Consider the following 14,307-nt stretch of genomic DNA (forward strand, 5'->3'; position numbering starts at 1 on the left):
CACACAGCACTGAGTCACAACTGACAGCTCTAATGAATGAGGAATACTGGAGGACCCCTTTGCAGCATTTGTACATGACTGGATGAGAGGCATGTGGACTGGCTCTGCAAGGCTGCTGGCAGCTGTTTGTACCTGGGAAGCCCTGAAGGTAATTCAAAGAGGTATCCACTGGTGAACCTGAGGACTGCGGAGGGATAATGCGCTTCCCACAAGCCCCTGCTAGACAGATGTTGCCACACGTGTATTTGAGTGCATCATGATCGGATGCCCAGTACACAGTAGCAGTAGGAAGACTCCAGCAGGAGCAGAGGGGGTGTGCTGCCCTGGTAATATTCATTCATTCTCATGGGTTCTTCCACTTCTCCAGACTACTCTACATTTGACAACACTGTCTGTGAGGAGCATCTTGTCGCATGCAAATGACCCATGTATACAAAGTTTCAGCTAAAATGCATTAAACGTATACAAACTTTGGAGGGTCACCGTTGAAATCTTGTCCTTGAAAACCTGAGCAAAGTGAGATGCCACCACCTTTTAGGGAAAATTAACTACACGCAGCTCGTATGGCTCTTGCATTAAAGAGGGCATTCATTCCCCTTTTCTCAAAATCTTCCTTCTACAGGTGCCACCAAGCTGGGTGACATCCTCCTACATATTATAAATGAAGCAGCAGTGTGCAAGGTACCGCCCTTGCTGTAGAGGGTGCTCTTGCCAAAGACCTTCCCAGAACATAGAATTGATGCAAATCATGTGCCCATGCAGCCTGGCAGTGCCTTGTCAGACTGGTAACTCTCCTACTCTTGAGGCACTGCCTTTGTGCGATGTAACCACTTGCGGCTGGTGACTGGGCAAAGTGGCGGGCGGGGGACCAAAACAAAAAGTAAACCTTAAGGTCACCTCCGCACTATTCCAGACACAGGCTCCCAGCTTGCCCTGCGCCAATCATGATGCTGCTTAGAGCAATGTTATGATTGGCTGGAGTGCTCTGGCTGGGCGCTCCAACGCAGACTGGAAGCCTGGGCCTGCTCTCTCCAACTCGGCAAAACAGTGCATGGCTGCAGAGAGAGCACAGTGCACATGTATGTTTGGCCCACCCGAGACGGCCAGCCAAACACACATGCGCACTGAGGGGAGTTCTCTGTGCACTCCCCTCAGTGCTCATCACCCCCATGGCCCGCCCCTTTAAAAATAAAACAATAATAAACACCGTTTAGGTTTTCAGCTGCTGCTGGCGGGGCAACGCTCCTCTGCCATAACGGAGGAGCTTCCCCTGGATGTAACACAGTTTCACAAGCACCAGTAAGCTCCATTAAACTCCCTATCCTACAACCCATCTACCTCTGCCGGTGTGCAGGTGTCAGGGTTTGTACTGCCAGGCATCTTACTCAGTTGAGGCTGTTCCCTCACTGCCATGATCTCATGATGGACTCCAGGTTGCTTCTGCAAAGGTTAATGTAATGCGCCTCTTTTAAGGCAGCACTTCATTCATTCAGTCATGTAATCCCTTTACAATGTTTCAATTTATTTTTACATTGCAGAGGCAACACTTTTTAAAGAGCGAATGAAAATGGGACTCTCCTTTTCCACTCCTGCATTATCTTGTAGCTGTATCACCTTCCTGTCGAAATGTGTGCCCTTTTTTTCTTCGTTTGCTTGCATTTTCTTGTTGTCGTCTACTCCCAGCTCTTTTCTAACTCTGTTTCCTTTCTTCCACCCATTGCCTGGAAGTGCTCTGCTGTATTGTCATGCTACCTTTTCCTGTTGTCGTCTTGCCTGTTTGACCATGTACTGCTCATACCCATCTCTGTATTTAGGTCTGGATTTTTCTAATGGAGCTACCAAACAGAGCTTTTGCTAACAATACACATAGGGTAAGCTTTGGACCTGTCCCCTTTTACCCTTTTTTTTGGCTTTCTTCAACCTGCATTTTTCAGTCATTGGCTAGAGACTATATCAATCACATCTTGGCTGAGCTAAGTGGAGTATTGTTCTGTCACCTAATGCTGTTGGCTGTTGGGTGTATTCTTCAGCCAGGACCAGCTCCTTCACAATGGCGAAGGAGCGTTGCCCACCTGGCTAAGCCAACAACCGAAAAATAAAACAATAGTTTATAACTGTTTTATTTTTTGAGCTCCTGGCTGAGCCAGTAGCATGTGTAGGAAGGGTTGGGGCTGCACCATCGGAATGTGTTAGTGCTACATGCATTAGCACATTAAACCCATACCTAAAGGTTTTGCCAATGCTGGTTTATTTTTATTAATAAGACTTTACATGGAGGATGGGGAGTACCACTCACGTGACCTTCAGGCTTGTTTATTGTTTTCTGCTTAGATGCGCAAGTTGTTACACCCTTATGGGCACTGTTTTTGCTCAACGCTCGCAGACATGTATTGACTGTTCTTTACATCTTGCAAAAACACCAACAACTTGGAAAATACATTTATTTGGGCAAGTGATGAAAGTAAGTTACAAACAGCAATTTTCATGAAATGTTACAAACCTATGGCATCACAAAAACTCAGCAGCAGGCAAATTTACATGTGCTTATGGCCTTTGAAGCAGGTCAAGTTATTCTCAAGAGAAAGACAGAGCAGTTACTGGCTGCAGTCCTGGCCACTGCCTGTACAGGATCAGCCACACAATCTGACCAGGCATGCAAAAGGCTCAGGTGAAAGTGATCAGCTGTGGAAGTCCTTGAAACTGAAGCACTACCTAGAGCTTGTTTCACTTAACTATGATCTTTTAAGGTGTAATATACAACAGCACTTTAAATCGGATTTTTGGTTAAAGTTGGCCCCCATATGGTTTAGCAGAGTAGATTCCCGAATAACACTGCTGACAACCAAACACTGATCCCTTTGAACATGGGTAAGCAGATTCCTCTTTGACATGGGTAAGCTGATCTTCCTTTGACACAGGTAGGCTGATTCCATTTGACATGGGTAAGCAGACCTCCTAGGACACGTGTAAGTAGATACCCTCTGACACAGGTAAGCTACCCCCCTTTGACGTGGGTAAGCTAATTCTCTTTCAGACAGTAAACAGATCTCATTGGACATGGGTAAGCAGATCCCCATTGACACAGCACAGGTAAAGAGATACCCCCATTCACACAGCAAAGCAAATCCCCTTTGACATGGATAAGGTGATCCTGTTTTTACTTGTGTATGCAGATTCCCATTGATATGGGTAAGTAGATTTCCTTTGACACTGGTAAGCTGATCCCTTTTTGATTCAGGTAAGCAGATTCCCTTTGATGTGGGTAAGCCAATTCCATTCACACTGGTAAGCTGATCCCCCTTTGACTCAGGTAAGCAGATTCCCATTTAACATGGGTAAGCAGATTCCCTTTCACATTGGTAAGCTGACCCCACTTTGTCATGGGTAAACATATTCACTTTGACAAGAGTAAGCAGATCTTTCCACATCCATATCCAGTGCCCTATTTACAAAAGAAGAATGCTTCCACTCTTTATTGATTTTCACTACTTCACTCTGAGTAATGGCTCAGGCACTATCACAGAGCCCTACATCTCACATTCTCGACTCATCTTGAAGATGGCAAACGATGGAATCAGAAAGAATTTGTAGGATGTGGAAAATCTGCATGAAAACACTCAGAAACAAACTTTATTTACAGCACTTAAGTTCACCACTTTCCTTATCTAATGTAAATTGCGCTACCATACTTTATGTGATAAGTGATTTGTGACCCGGAGGACGTGAGGTGGCCCATTAACCTCCCCCTCTCTCTTTAGGTGTGAAGATGAACATATAACACATCATGGGAAATAATGTTCATGGTCATAACCCAATTGTAACCCAATGTTGCCTGTCCTCCCACAGTCTGTGCATCATATTTTATCAGAGTGGAATGTTTAGCTAAATCTAGAACTTAAAAACAAAAAGATTGTTGACTACACAGAATCAGAGGAGCTTACAGTGAAAACGATGAGAATACCTTGTCCATCAATATCTAACTTTACTTGCATACCCCAAAGTGTCTTACTACCTTCTAAGCACTTCATTGTGGGTTACAAAAAAGTCAAAGAGGGGTCACAGACATTGTTTCAGTAAAATATGTGAAAAACACTGAGAATCATATGTTTTGTATTTTTAACCCCTTAATTAACATTATTTTTAATATTAGACAATATATACAGTAAGTTTACATAAATATTCAAAATAAAATTAAGCTTCTTTAAGGGAAGAGAAGGTTGCCTCCTAAGATCAGTTGCTAATCAGTGCAATAAAAACAAGATAATTGCCTGAAAATCTTCACTTGAAGGATTATTATGGTTATGATCTGAACTGTAAGAAGAAACAACTACATTCTCCAGCTGCATGACGATACAGCATTCCTTGTGACTTCACAAATTTCACTACTGATGACATCACAGAAATCAACATCTAGATGCTCTCACTGAAATTACATAGAAAGAAATAGGCAGAGGTTTCACCCAAGAATTATACTAGGAGATTTTAAGGAGAATAGGTCTACAGTACCAATGATGGCAAATAGATGTCCTTTAAAAAAGAAAGGCTGCTACAGATATACTTGCGAGTCCCAGATCTCCTAAAAAAAAAAAGGCAGATGTGAGACTGAAGTACCATTGTGCACAACTAGATGTCCTCACTGTTACTATACAGGGAAGTAAGTCTGTGGCAATTACACTCACAAGTAATAGCTACCCTCGCCGACCCAAAAGGCAGATGCAAGGCTGCAGCCAGCAGTCAGTCTTTCAAAAGTATGGTGTTCCTAAAAGTGGTGCTAGTCCATCGTCAATACATAGAAGTCCTCAGAAACTCTGGGTACAGAAAAGTGTATTCTTAGTTAACTTTTGAAAAAAATACAATTGTTTGTGGTCTCTGTTATTTCATTATGTAATGCAGTTGATGAAGACATGTTTGATTTTTGTTGAAGCCAATGATGACATTATCTGTGATGCCAGGTGTGAGGTCAAAAGCACAACACTGGGGAACAGAATTATTGTGTAACTAACCATAAACACATAATTTTCATTGTTTTTGTAAATTTTGGATCATTCTAATAACACCATTTAAAATGTTTATTTTCCCCACAGAATTTTTAAGGATTGTTGTAATTCATTGATTAATAACTTATTTTAGTAAAGAACCAAAACTTTCCTTATTAGAAGGATTTTGTGAGAAGATATTTGTATTTTATAAGATGATTTGGCAATTGCCCTTAAGGTGCCTACACCTGTACACCTAGTGCCCTCTGGCTGTGGGCATTAACCATTCCCAGTTGGTACAGAGCCGGGTGCTGTTACCCTAGCCCCTGCCCGGCCCGGCCTGCACTGAGTGTGTGACCCCTCGTTGTGTCATTATCAACGTAAATCAATAAGCTACACAGTTCTAATGTATCAAATTGGTAATCCACAAAGATGCCACTCAGAAGGATTCACGTACATGTTGCCTGATCAGTAATTCATGAAGCAGGATTCATTCTGTGAATCCCGGTCACACGTGCAAAGGCGGAGATGGAGTCCTGCAAGGGACAGAAGAGAATTTTCTCTGCACTCAGTTTTGCAATGGTTTGGCAATGCCGGTCTTGATCCTTAAAGTTATACGGGTTTCAGGATGCAAAAGGGATAAAATGGGTGGTGGCGTTGGGTACACAAGACTAAAGTCTGCACCCTCTGTGGCTCTTTTTGCCCAGAGGATGCTGCCCCTCCCTCAGAGACAGATCCCACTTTGCCAGCAGTTACCAACTGACCTGGGGACATGGGTATTATGGAATCATTCAATGCTCCAATTCTTGTGAGTTGCAGGGGAATTCTCTGCGGTGCCACCTTTGCCTAATATTTCACAAGGACTTGCAGTGCATGCCTTGTGAGGTGCACGAACAGCTGCAAACCACAATGCACTATGGTATATTGCATTTTCATTCTTTCCTCTTGCAAAGCCTGCCAGTGTTTGCAGTGCATGCTTTATGAGTGGAAACAACCTTTTGTACATCCATCATTTCATACAAAATGTAATGTACGAAGGTTTCTGAGCTCAGTGGGGGGAGGAGACAGGGCATTGCTGATGCACAAGCCTCCATGTCTCAAAACAGAAGTTACACCAATTCATGGAAGATCACCTTTAAACACAGATAGATTGCATTGTAAAATACCTTACAAAGTGCACACTTTTTTGGTAGAACAACAATATACAGCCTTCATAAATTCTTAAGACTGATTTCATTCTTTGTTACGAAATACAAAAACAACAGCTTTATAGAACAGTCACATACATTATTATACATTCAAGAAACGCAGCAAATTATACATTATTCCCAAATGACAAGTACTACAATTTAGAATAATGTCAGCTTATTTCTCCTCGTTCACAATATTACTTGCTTCCACCTAGGCCCAAAAATTCTTGAGTGTGGCCCTTAAATAAGTTTTGACAAGGACACATAACTTCTCTTTTTGCAGCATGTCCTTGAGGCCTTGAACCTCATCACGATGGGCCGAGCACATTTTGTGTTTTGAGTGCAAGGTGTCCAAAGTTCAAACATGTAATTCAGAATGTCTCCAAGTCAGGGCTGTAAATGTGCAGGTACTGAGACCCTGCACTTCTTTCACCTGAAAGGGAGAGAACCTGCACTTCTTTCACCTGAAAGGGAGAGAACCTGCACTTCTTTCATCTGAAAGGGAGAGAACCTGCACTTCTTTCATCTGAAAGGGAGAGAACCTGCACTTCTTTCACCTGAAAGGGAGAGAACCTGCTCTTCTTTCACCTGAAAGGGAGAGAACCTGCACTTCTTTCATCTGAAAGGGAGAGAACCTGCACTTCTTTCACCTGAAAGGGAGAGAACCTGCACTTCTTTCATCTGAAAGGGAGAGAACCTGCACTTCTTTCATCTGAAAGGGAGAGAACCTGCACTTCTTTCACCTGAAAGGGAGAGAACCTGCACTTCTTTCACCTGAAAGGGAGAGAACCTGCACTTCTTTCATCTGAAAGGGAGAGAACCTGCACTTCTCAGCATTGCTGCAATACATTTAAATGGAGCGTACCAGCACTTCTCAGGCGCAAACCGACTCTAATTAGAGAGTACATGCCCTTCCATATTTCCATGTAAAGCAATGCTCGGAGTTAATACATGAACTTTGACAGCACAAATTGGAAACACAGAGATGCAATTCCTGCTAATTATTTCTGACTTGTTAATGTTTGTGCATTTATGCAGAGCAATTCTGAGCTACGCTTGAACTTTAGACACTTTACACAAAAAAAGAGGTGCTTTCCCCATAATGATAATGCCCCAGGTAAAAAGTTTGGCACCTTTAAAGGGGTCCAATTGATAAAGGTTTTTTGTGCACTAAAAGCTATTTCCCATATAAAATTTGACATGTTGAGTCACAGAATCAGACATTTTTGAAGCATCGGTATAGTATGTGAAAGGCCCAAAATCTCACAGAGTAGCAAATTTTCTATGGATAAAAGTATGGGGCTCATCGAGGTTGGGTAAAGAATTGTCATTGGCTTCAAGCACTGTGCTAGTCGGAACACAGTAGACTTACACAAAGTTGAACTTTTGGGAGTATTCAGAAACATGTTGTTGTAATGTAAACCTAATGTAACCCTACTCCTTTATAAGGCAGGTGTAAGCGTCTTTCTCGCATGGGAAGGTGGAAAAAGTGCTTTTGGCCCTTCCCACTTTGCACCCTCCTGTGGATTGTCAGAACTGTGCAGAATGAAGTCTGAAGCTAGGCTTGGAAAATATGACTTTTATACATTTCCATGTGCTCTTCATGGTTAGAATTCGCAAAAATGTGTAAATCTAGAGTGGTGCACACCGCTTTCCTTAAAGATAAACATCAAATATAATTAGAACATTGATACCAACTGTTGGCTAGACTGGATCAACTATTGGCACACGGTTACACATTTTGGTCATTCTTGTCAAGGAAAGCTTTTCGCTATCACTCTACAGTCTGATTTTCAAGCTCAGATACAATAGTAAGCTTCTGTAGGACACAAATGGCCAAATACAATCGCAGCACCAACATGGGCATCCCACTTATGGTTAAAGAGAATACGTCTATCCCAAGATAGCTGTGATGACCGGTCTATGGCTAAGTTTAAAAGATGGAATGAGTCCATTTTTTTGTCTTGTCCTCGTTAATTATCAGACTGCCTAGAAAGTTATTTTTGGAGACTGTCACCCATAGGTGTGGGATCAGTATCTAGTTAGAGTTGTACCTTTGTTCGATGATAAACTATCAGGAGCACCAGTGACTGTCAAGAGTCACTGGAAGGTGCTGGTAACACCAATGAACTCCATACAACCCAAAGAAGCGATCTACTAAATATTTACAAAGCGCATAGTATCCTCAGTGTAAAGGTTCTAAACCTGCCTGGTTATCTTTCTCCCTGTAAAGAGGGTGGTCCTATTATTGACCATCTTTTCAAGCATCTGGATTGAAATTGGAACACAAAATAAGAAACTCAATACTATTGGTGGTCTGGTTCGCTCACGGACCATTCACGGTGATTCGTTCTCGACTGAAAAGCCCGTATCTGCTGTGGTACTTATCTTCTTAGCCAATTTGTAGTTTTTGCAATATTTGGAAATTCTGAATTGAACGTTGGGGAAATGTTTCACATGTGTAAATTTGCAGTGCACAAAGGGGAGAGCTTTTATTTGTTTAAATACCATATTAATGTTTGCAGTGGGCAGTCCTGAACATGTAATAAAATGAATGGACTTCTTATACTCAGTTTTGTTCTTAAACTTAATTACAATTGGGAGTGCCATACACTTAAAAAGGAGCCCCTGCAGTCTGCATTTATAGGTGGCATGGAGGCCGCCATCTTGTTTCATGCCTGCTCCCAAAACCCATGATGCAATGCAACTAGTGATATTCTGATGTGCTTTCTATATTGTAAACTGCTGCCGGGGTAGCAATATTCTCTCCTACCCACAGCTGACAAGCGAGAGGCTGGAAAAATTAACCACCTGTTAGAAGTATTCATTGACTTAATACTACATCTCTGACCTATCTCGCTCTTCCACAGTGCACTTCTATGGGCACTTGGAAATGTGTAAATTTCTATACACAATAAAAATAATTCATGTTGAAGTGAAAAATCAAAATGCAGAAATCTGAAAACATTATGAAAAAATAAACCATGTGATCTCTCCTTTGATTATTTTTTTGAGTGTGATCACCTTTGCTAGCGTCAACCTAACTCACAAGCTTGCCTCAGTGATGGCCAGCATGGTTGTGATATAATGAACGATGATCCCAATTACTGCGCTTAGACTACATCCCAGACATTGGAAGGTAATGCCGTCAACATGCAGATGATTTGAGACTCCATCTGATAGGACACAACATTCCTTAAGTCGTGGTCCATCATATTGAGAACCAGTCCCCACTATGTGATGAGTAGTGAACAGTAAGTGGGTCTGATGATAATATTATTGGCTTCTGCAAAGGTCCAACCTGCTGAAGTCTTACTAAAGATTCTTAAACAACAATCCTGGAACATGGAAACACGCCAACTACAGTACTACACAAAACTTCAATTTAAAATAAAAAACTCAGACATTAGCTGGCTCAAAAGCCCAAAATCAGAACCCATTGTTGATATGAATGTCATTTACATTGTATGAAAAGCAAAAAAGTTGTGAGTCGTGTGCTCTGCATGGGATTCAGCAAATTCCGAGCTGGTGTTAAATCACGCGTGGACTGGATCCAACCTCCAAACACTATAGAAGCCCTGATGTCCTCTTGTTCATCGTGTCTCGTTGCAAACCTTGACAAAGAAGACAGACACCAAAGAAGGGACATGCACGGTGGGGGGAAATATTCCTGCACGGTGCGTGGCGATGGCAGTCACGAGTCTCTGCACGTGGGTCAGCGGTGCTCCCGGTACTAGGATCGGCAACAGCTGGAGCCTTTGACTTCCTTCTTCACATAGTCATGGAGTTTAAATTTAGGCTCATTGGGCAACTTCATTGAGCGATGCTTCAGCTCTCTGGCAAAAGGAGACAAAATCAAGCAATCACCATAGTGGCACATTACATTTATTGAAACATGGCTGTGTTTCAAATCCCCACCAAGGTTTCAAAACCATCACTACAAAAGGGACAGGAATGGTGCAAGGGTCTTCCTTGGCTTCTGGGGCACAAACAATGGACATTAAATAATTAACATATCTAGTATCTGAGGATGTCTGAAGTAATTTTCTATGTTATAGGTTGTTCAAAGCACTTGAAAATTGGTGTCCTGGTGCTGCAACATGAAAACCATCATGCTAACTTGCAAACTTAGGGGAGCTAGTGCGCAAAGACCTATGTTTCTTCATGCACACAATAAGGGAAGGAATGGAATATAAATCAACAGGGAGGGCATTGTCACTAGATAACACCCTAGGGCTGCTGTCATATCTCACCTTATGGAAGTGCCAGCCCTGAGTTCGAAGGACAAGTGAATGGAAGAAAAAAGTTACTCACCTGTAACAATTCTTTTGGGACATGTCATTTTTAAGATGCACATACTGCGCGTATTCTGCCATGTAGCGGCTAGGCTCAGAACAGAAGCTTGTTTGTCAAATTGACAACAGAGGTATCTTGAACTGGCTATCTAGCCTGAAGCCCAAACATTGCACACAATATTGCATAGTCCGAAAGTATCCTGTTGGTTAGCATGCAACCCACTTGCATGCATTTTATACTCTATCCTGGTATGTGATGGCCATTCCCGGTATTCTGCTGCCGCTAAGCAATGAAACGTGTTAAGTCTTTCTGATGATTCTTGGTCTTTCCAAGTGGAAATTAACTGTCTCTCGGGCATCTTGTGTGTGTAAGAATCCTTCTGTGAGTTACTGTGGATTTCGAAGGATTGCTGGTTTCCGAATGGTTTGATTGACATGAACAATTTAAGCAATCCAAGGGAGAAACTCATGATGTGTTCTAAGGATTAGTCTATCTTCCTTTGACTGACTAAAAGGTCCTTGAATTGTAAGGATCAGAAATGTGCTAATTCTTCTGTAATTCTTCTCAGTGATATAATTTAGAGTATAAAAAAAAAAAAAGACTACCATGGTGGAAAATTATGTTATCAATTGTATTTCGAATGTAAAGTGCTCTGCTGCCAGTGTGGTAAGGGTCACTTCATACCAATACTATTAAAAATTAAATGCATCCTTTAAAAGCAGCTGAGTGGCACACCATCCTACGAAACACACGAGTGATTGGGGGAAGACCAATGCACCATATATCAGTGAAGAACAGATGGGCTGACTTTGCGCCAAGGATAGATGGCCTTAAATATCCAGTAGTTGCTGGGAGGGAGGGAGGCTGGGGGAGGGAGGCATGGGGGAAATGGTGAGAGATGTATTTAGGGGAAGGAATACAGGAGATGGGAAGACAAGGCACAGTCTACAGGCAATGGTAACAAAAGACTAAGATAAAATTGTTTTCTGGACATGCAGCGAGTATATTATTGTCAAGCGACATTGACAAGAATTTAGGTCCCAGTGAAACAATTCCTCAATGGAGGCATCATCAGAGCCAATGTTCATTCCGTATTTTACTTTGTAATTAAATCCATATGCCTGCAAGACATTGGATAAGGAGCACGACGCCATACAGGCAAGACACTCTGCACTGAAAGTACAACAAAAAAGCATTATAAAGAATACATTGAAAAAACGACTTAGTGTGATATCTTTTATTGAATTTGTGAATCTAATCAAAAGAGTCGATATTCAGCTACTTTAGGCAATGTTGTATATGGTGGTACTCTATTACCCAAATCTTTTAGTCCTGCTGCAAAATCCCAAAGAAAGGAAATCCCAAGAGCCCACCTTCCCTGCCCCAGGTGTGGGACAATGCAGCTAACTGCACTTTAACTCTTGCATTTGACAAGTCCATATTTTCTGGCTTTCTGAATAACTTCTAGTTATGGTTCTTCATGACACCCAAAGCACAACCATTCATTATTTGTGTTTTTTTTAAATTGCAAATAACAAATGGTGTCCAAGATTAAGAGTGCGTGGACGCCAAAGTACTTGATGTGTTCATAAGGTCCCTGTGCCCCTACTTTTCAAGGCTTTTACTCAGATCTTTGTACCTTTACAAAGTTTCATTCATATGTTATAGACTTCTGGTTCTTTTTATGGTCAATGTGTGTGGGAAAATGTATCTCTGTAAACCCAGAGAAGTAGTTCTGTTCGGAATGCAAAATTACAGTTTCTAGAGTCTGCCAGGAGAATTCAGCCTCTAAGTTGTTGTTAGAACGAGGCTGGTCTGCTTCTAAAAACCTTATCCTCCTCAACATTTTTCTCCCTGTCTTTTCAAAGTTTTGACAACGATGCACACACCATCTTAACGTTGTGTATGGCCATAGTCATTGTTTTTTTTCTTCACAAAAACGTTTGCAAACCTTGTTAAAGCTGATCAGTGGTTACTGAGTGCAACACCCTAAAGGGCTAGATAACTTGCCTAGACAAACGCCTGCAAATATGAAACTTATTGAGTCATTCTTCTATGACATCAAATGCTGGTACCCGTATTTGAGCATAGTAACAGTGTCTCACACGGCCATTTCTGGAGGTACTCCAGGAAATATAAAAAATAAAGTTCTCCCTGCCATCGTGCTTAGATTTTCAGACCCAGACTTCTACTTTAGAGTAACCTGCCAGCCCAGGACAGAGACGTCCCATTAGAGATGTTGAGCTTGTTCAAGACCTCATAAGAACTGAAGGAAACTGACTTCCCAGCCCCTGGAGATGCTTCGATGAAGAGCATCCTGTATAATTGTACTTCTGCAGCAGGTTTTATTTCATGAATGTAATAGGTTTGCTCGCCAAAAATCAAAAATAGAAGCACAGTTCTGGACAGGGACCATGACTAGCGTATGCTTCCCATGGAGGTATTTAATTTTGTCTGTGGTCTGAGGAATATTTATATAGGTTTATTATTTATAGGCTGACCCGTTGGCGTTCTGAAATGGCCTCACCCTTTTACTTATGCACTAGAATCTATGCCATTGAGGCCAGAGGGCTGCCATCAAGTGAAGGGTACTTCCAAAATATATCTAAGAAGCTCAAATATTTCATATGCTGTTACAGACATATAAACATTATTTTTCTATACAGATCCGATAGAGGCAGCTGGGCTTAAAAAAGTCACTACACATAGTACAATGTTTGTGAAAGGGACCGTGAAGGTTGAAATACATATTGTACACAGGAGATAGTCTCTCCCATGACAGAAATGACAAAGTCTGTAAATGTGTGACCAAGAAGGACTAAGAAAATCAGATGGGAAGTAAAGACAGCTTGGAGAAATCTAATGCCACTGGGATAAAGAGCTAATTTGGGCCTGGTTCAAAAAAAAGCAATTATGAATAGATAAAGTGGTAGTACTTCACATACTCATAAATGCAAATCACAAATGTGCATGAGGAGATGTCCACAAAAACCTACCATGAACCTGATGTGCAGAGTTCTCTGTACGAGCGCGAAGGATTTCACAAGTAGGACTATGTTTTAGGTGGAAGCATGGGAGTGGCAATAGGGAGTGACTGGAAAATGGCAAATATGTACTACAAAATGGGAGAACATACAAAAGCAAACACATCATATTTGCAATCACATACAAATCAATAGAGGCGGGTCTAACATGACCAGTACAAAGACCAACCACTAAAAAAGGAAATAAACAAATACAAGAAAAAATAGTCACTTTCAGCTTTGCAAACATCTATATGTCAAATTGTGCAAATGTAAAAATAAAAATACCTTAAATAGAAAATAAGATCCATGTAAAAATAGTCATAACTGTAGACTTATATCATTAACATTTAAAAAAAAAAAGAATTACAACCTAAAAAATAAACTTAATGTAAACAATGTTCCTATAAATGTACACGCTGCAATCACACATATCCATTACATTATACAAATAAAAAAAGAACAAATGAAAATATAGTCTTTTTATGTAGGCAACTATACACGTCAAAAATGTAAACATGTACACAGATAGAAAATTACAAATACGTAAATTGTTAATCTACCATTAATTTACCTGTGCACTTGAACACAAATAATAGATTGCATACCCCAAACATGTGCCCACATAATGACATACAGCACAAACTGCAGCTGGTGTCTGGCTCTACAATGTCTCGCAGTACAAGGGGAAAAGGACAGAGACAAAGTGTGGGCTTTGTTTGAGTGTTCTTGTATCTATGTTCGTCAGATGTGCTGCCTTTTCCTCTGGTGATGCCTGTGTCCCTATTTTCTTCTATTCATAGTTCTATATATCAGAGGTAG

General features: G+C 41.2%; 1 protein-coding gene across 4 annotated transcripts in view; it reads right to left on the reverse strand.

Annotated features, from left to right (window-relative positions):
* Positions 1–2,427: 2,427 nt before the first annotated feature.
* RAB26 (RAB26, member RAS oncogene family) overlaps positions 2,428–14,307 on the reverse strand; it is a 716,049-nt gene continuing 704,169 nt past the window's right edge. For all 4 annotated transcript variants that reach the window (XM_069209743.1, XM_069209744.1, XM_069209746.1 and 1 more), the window contains exon 9: positions 2,428–10,002. In XM_069209743.1, the coding sequence (XP_069065844.1) occupies positions 9,900–10,002 (103 nt within the window). In that variant the 3' untranslated portion in view covers positions 2,428–9,899. The remainder of the gene's footprint in view (positions 10,003–14,307) is intronic.

Source organism: Pleurodeles waltl, chromosome 10, assembly GCF_031143425.1.
Source record: "Pleurodeles waltl isolate 20211129_DDA chromosome 10, aPleWal1.hap1.20221129, whole genome shotgun sequence".
NCBI lineage: Eukaryota > Metazoa > Chordata > Amphibia > Caudata > Salamandridae > Pleurodeles > Pleurodeles waltl.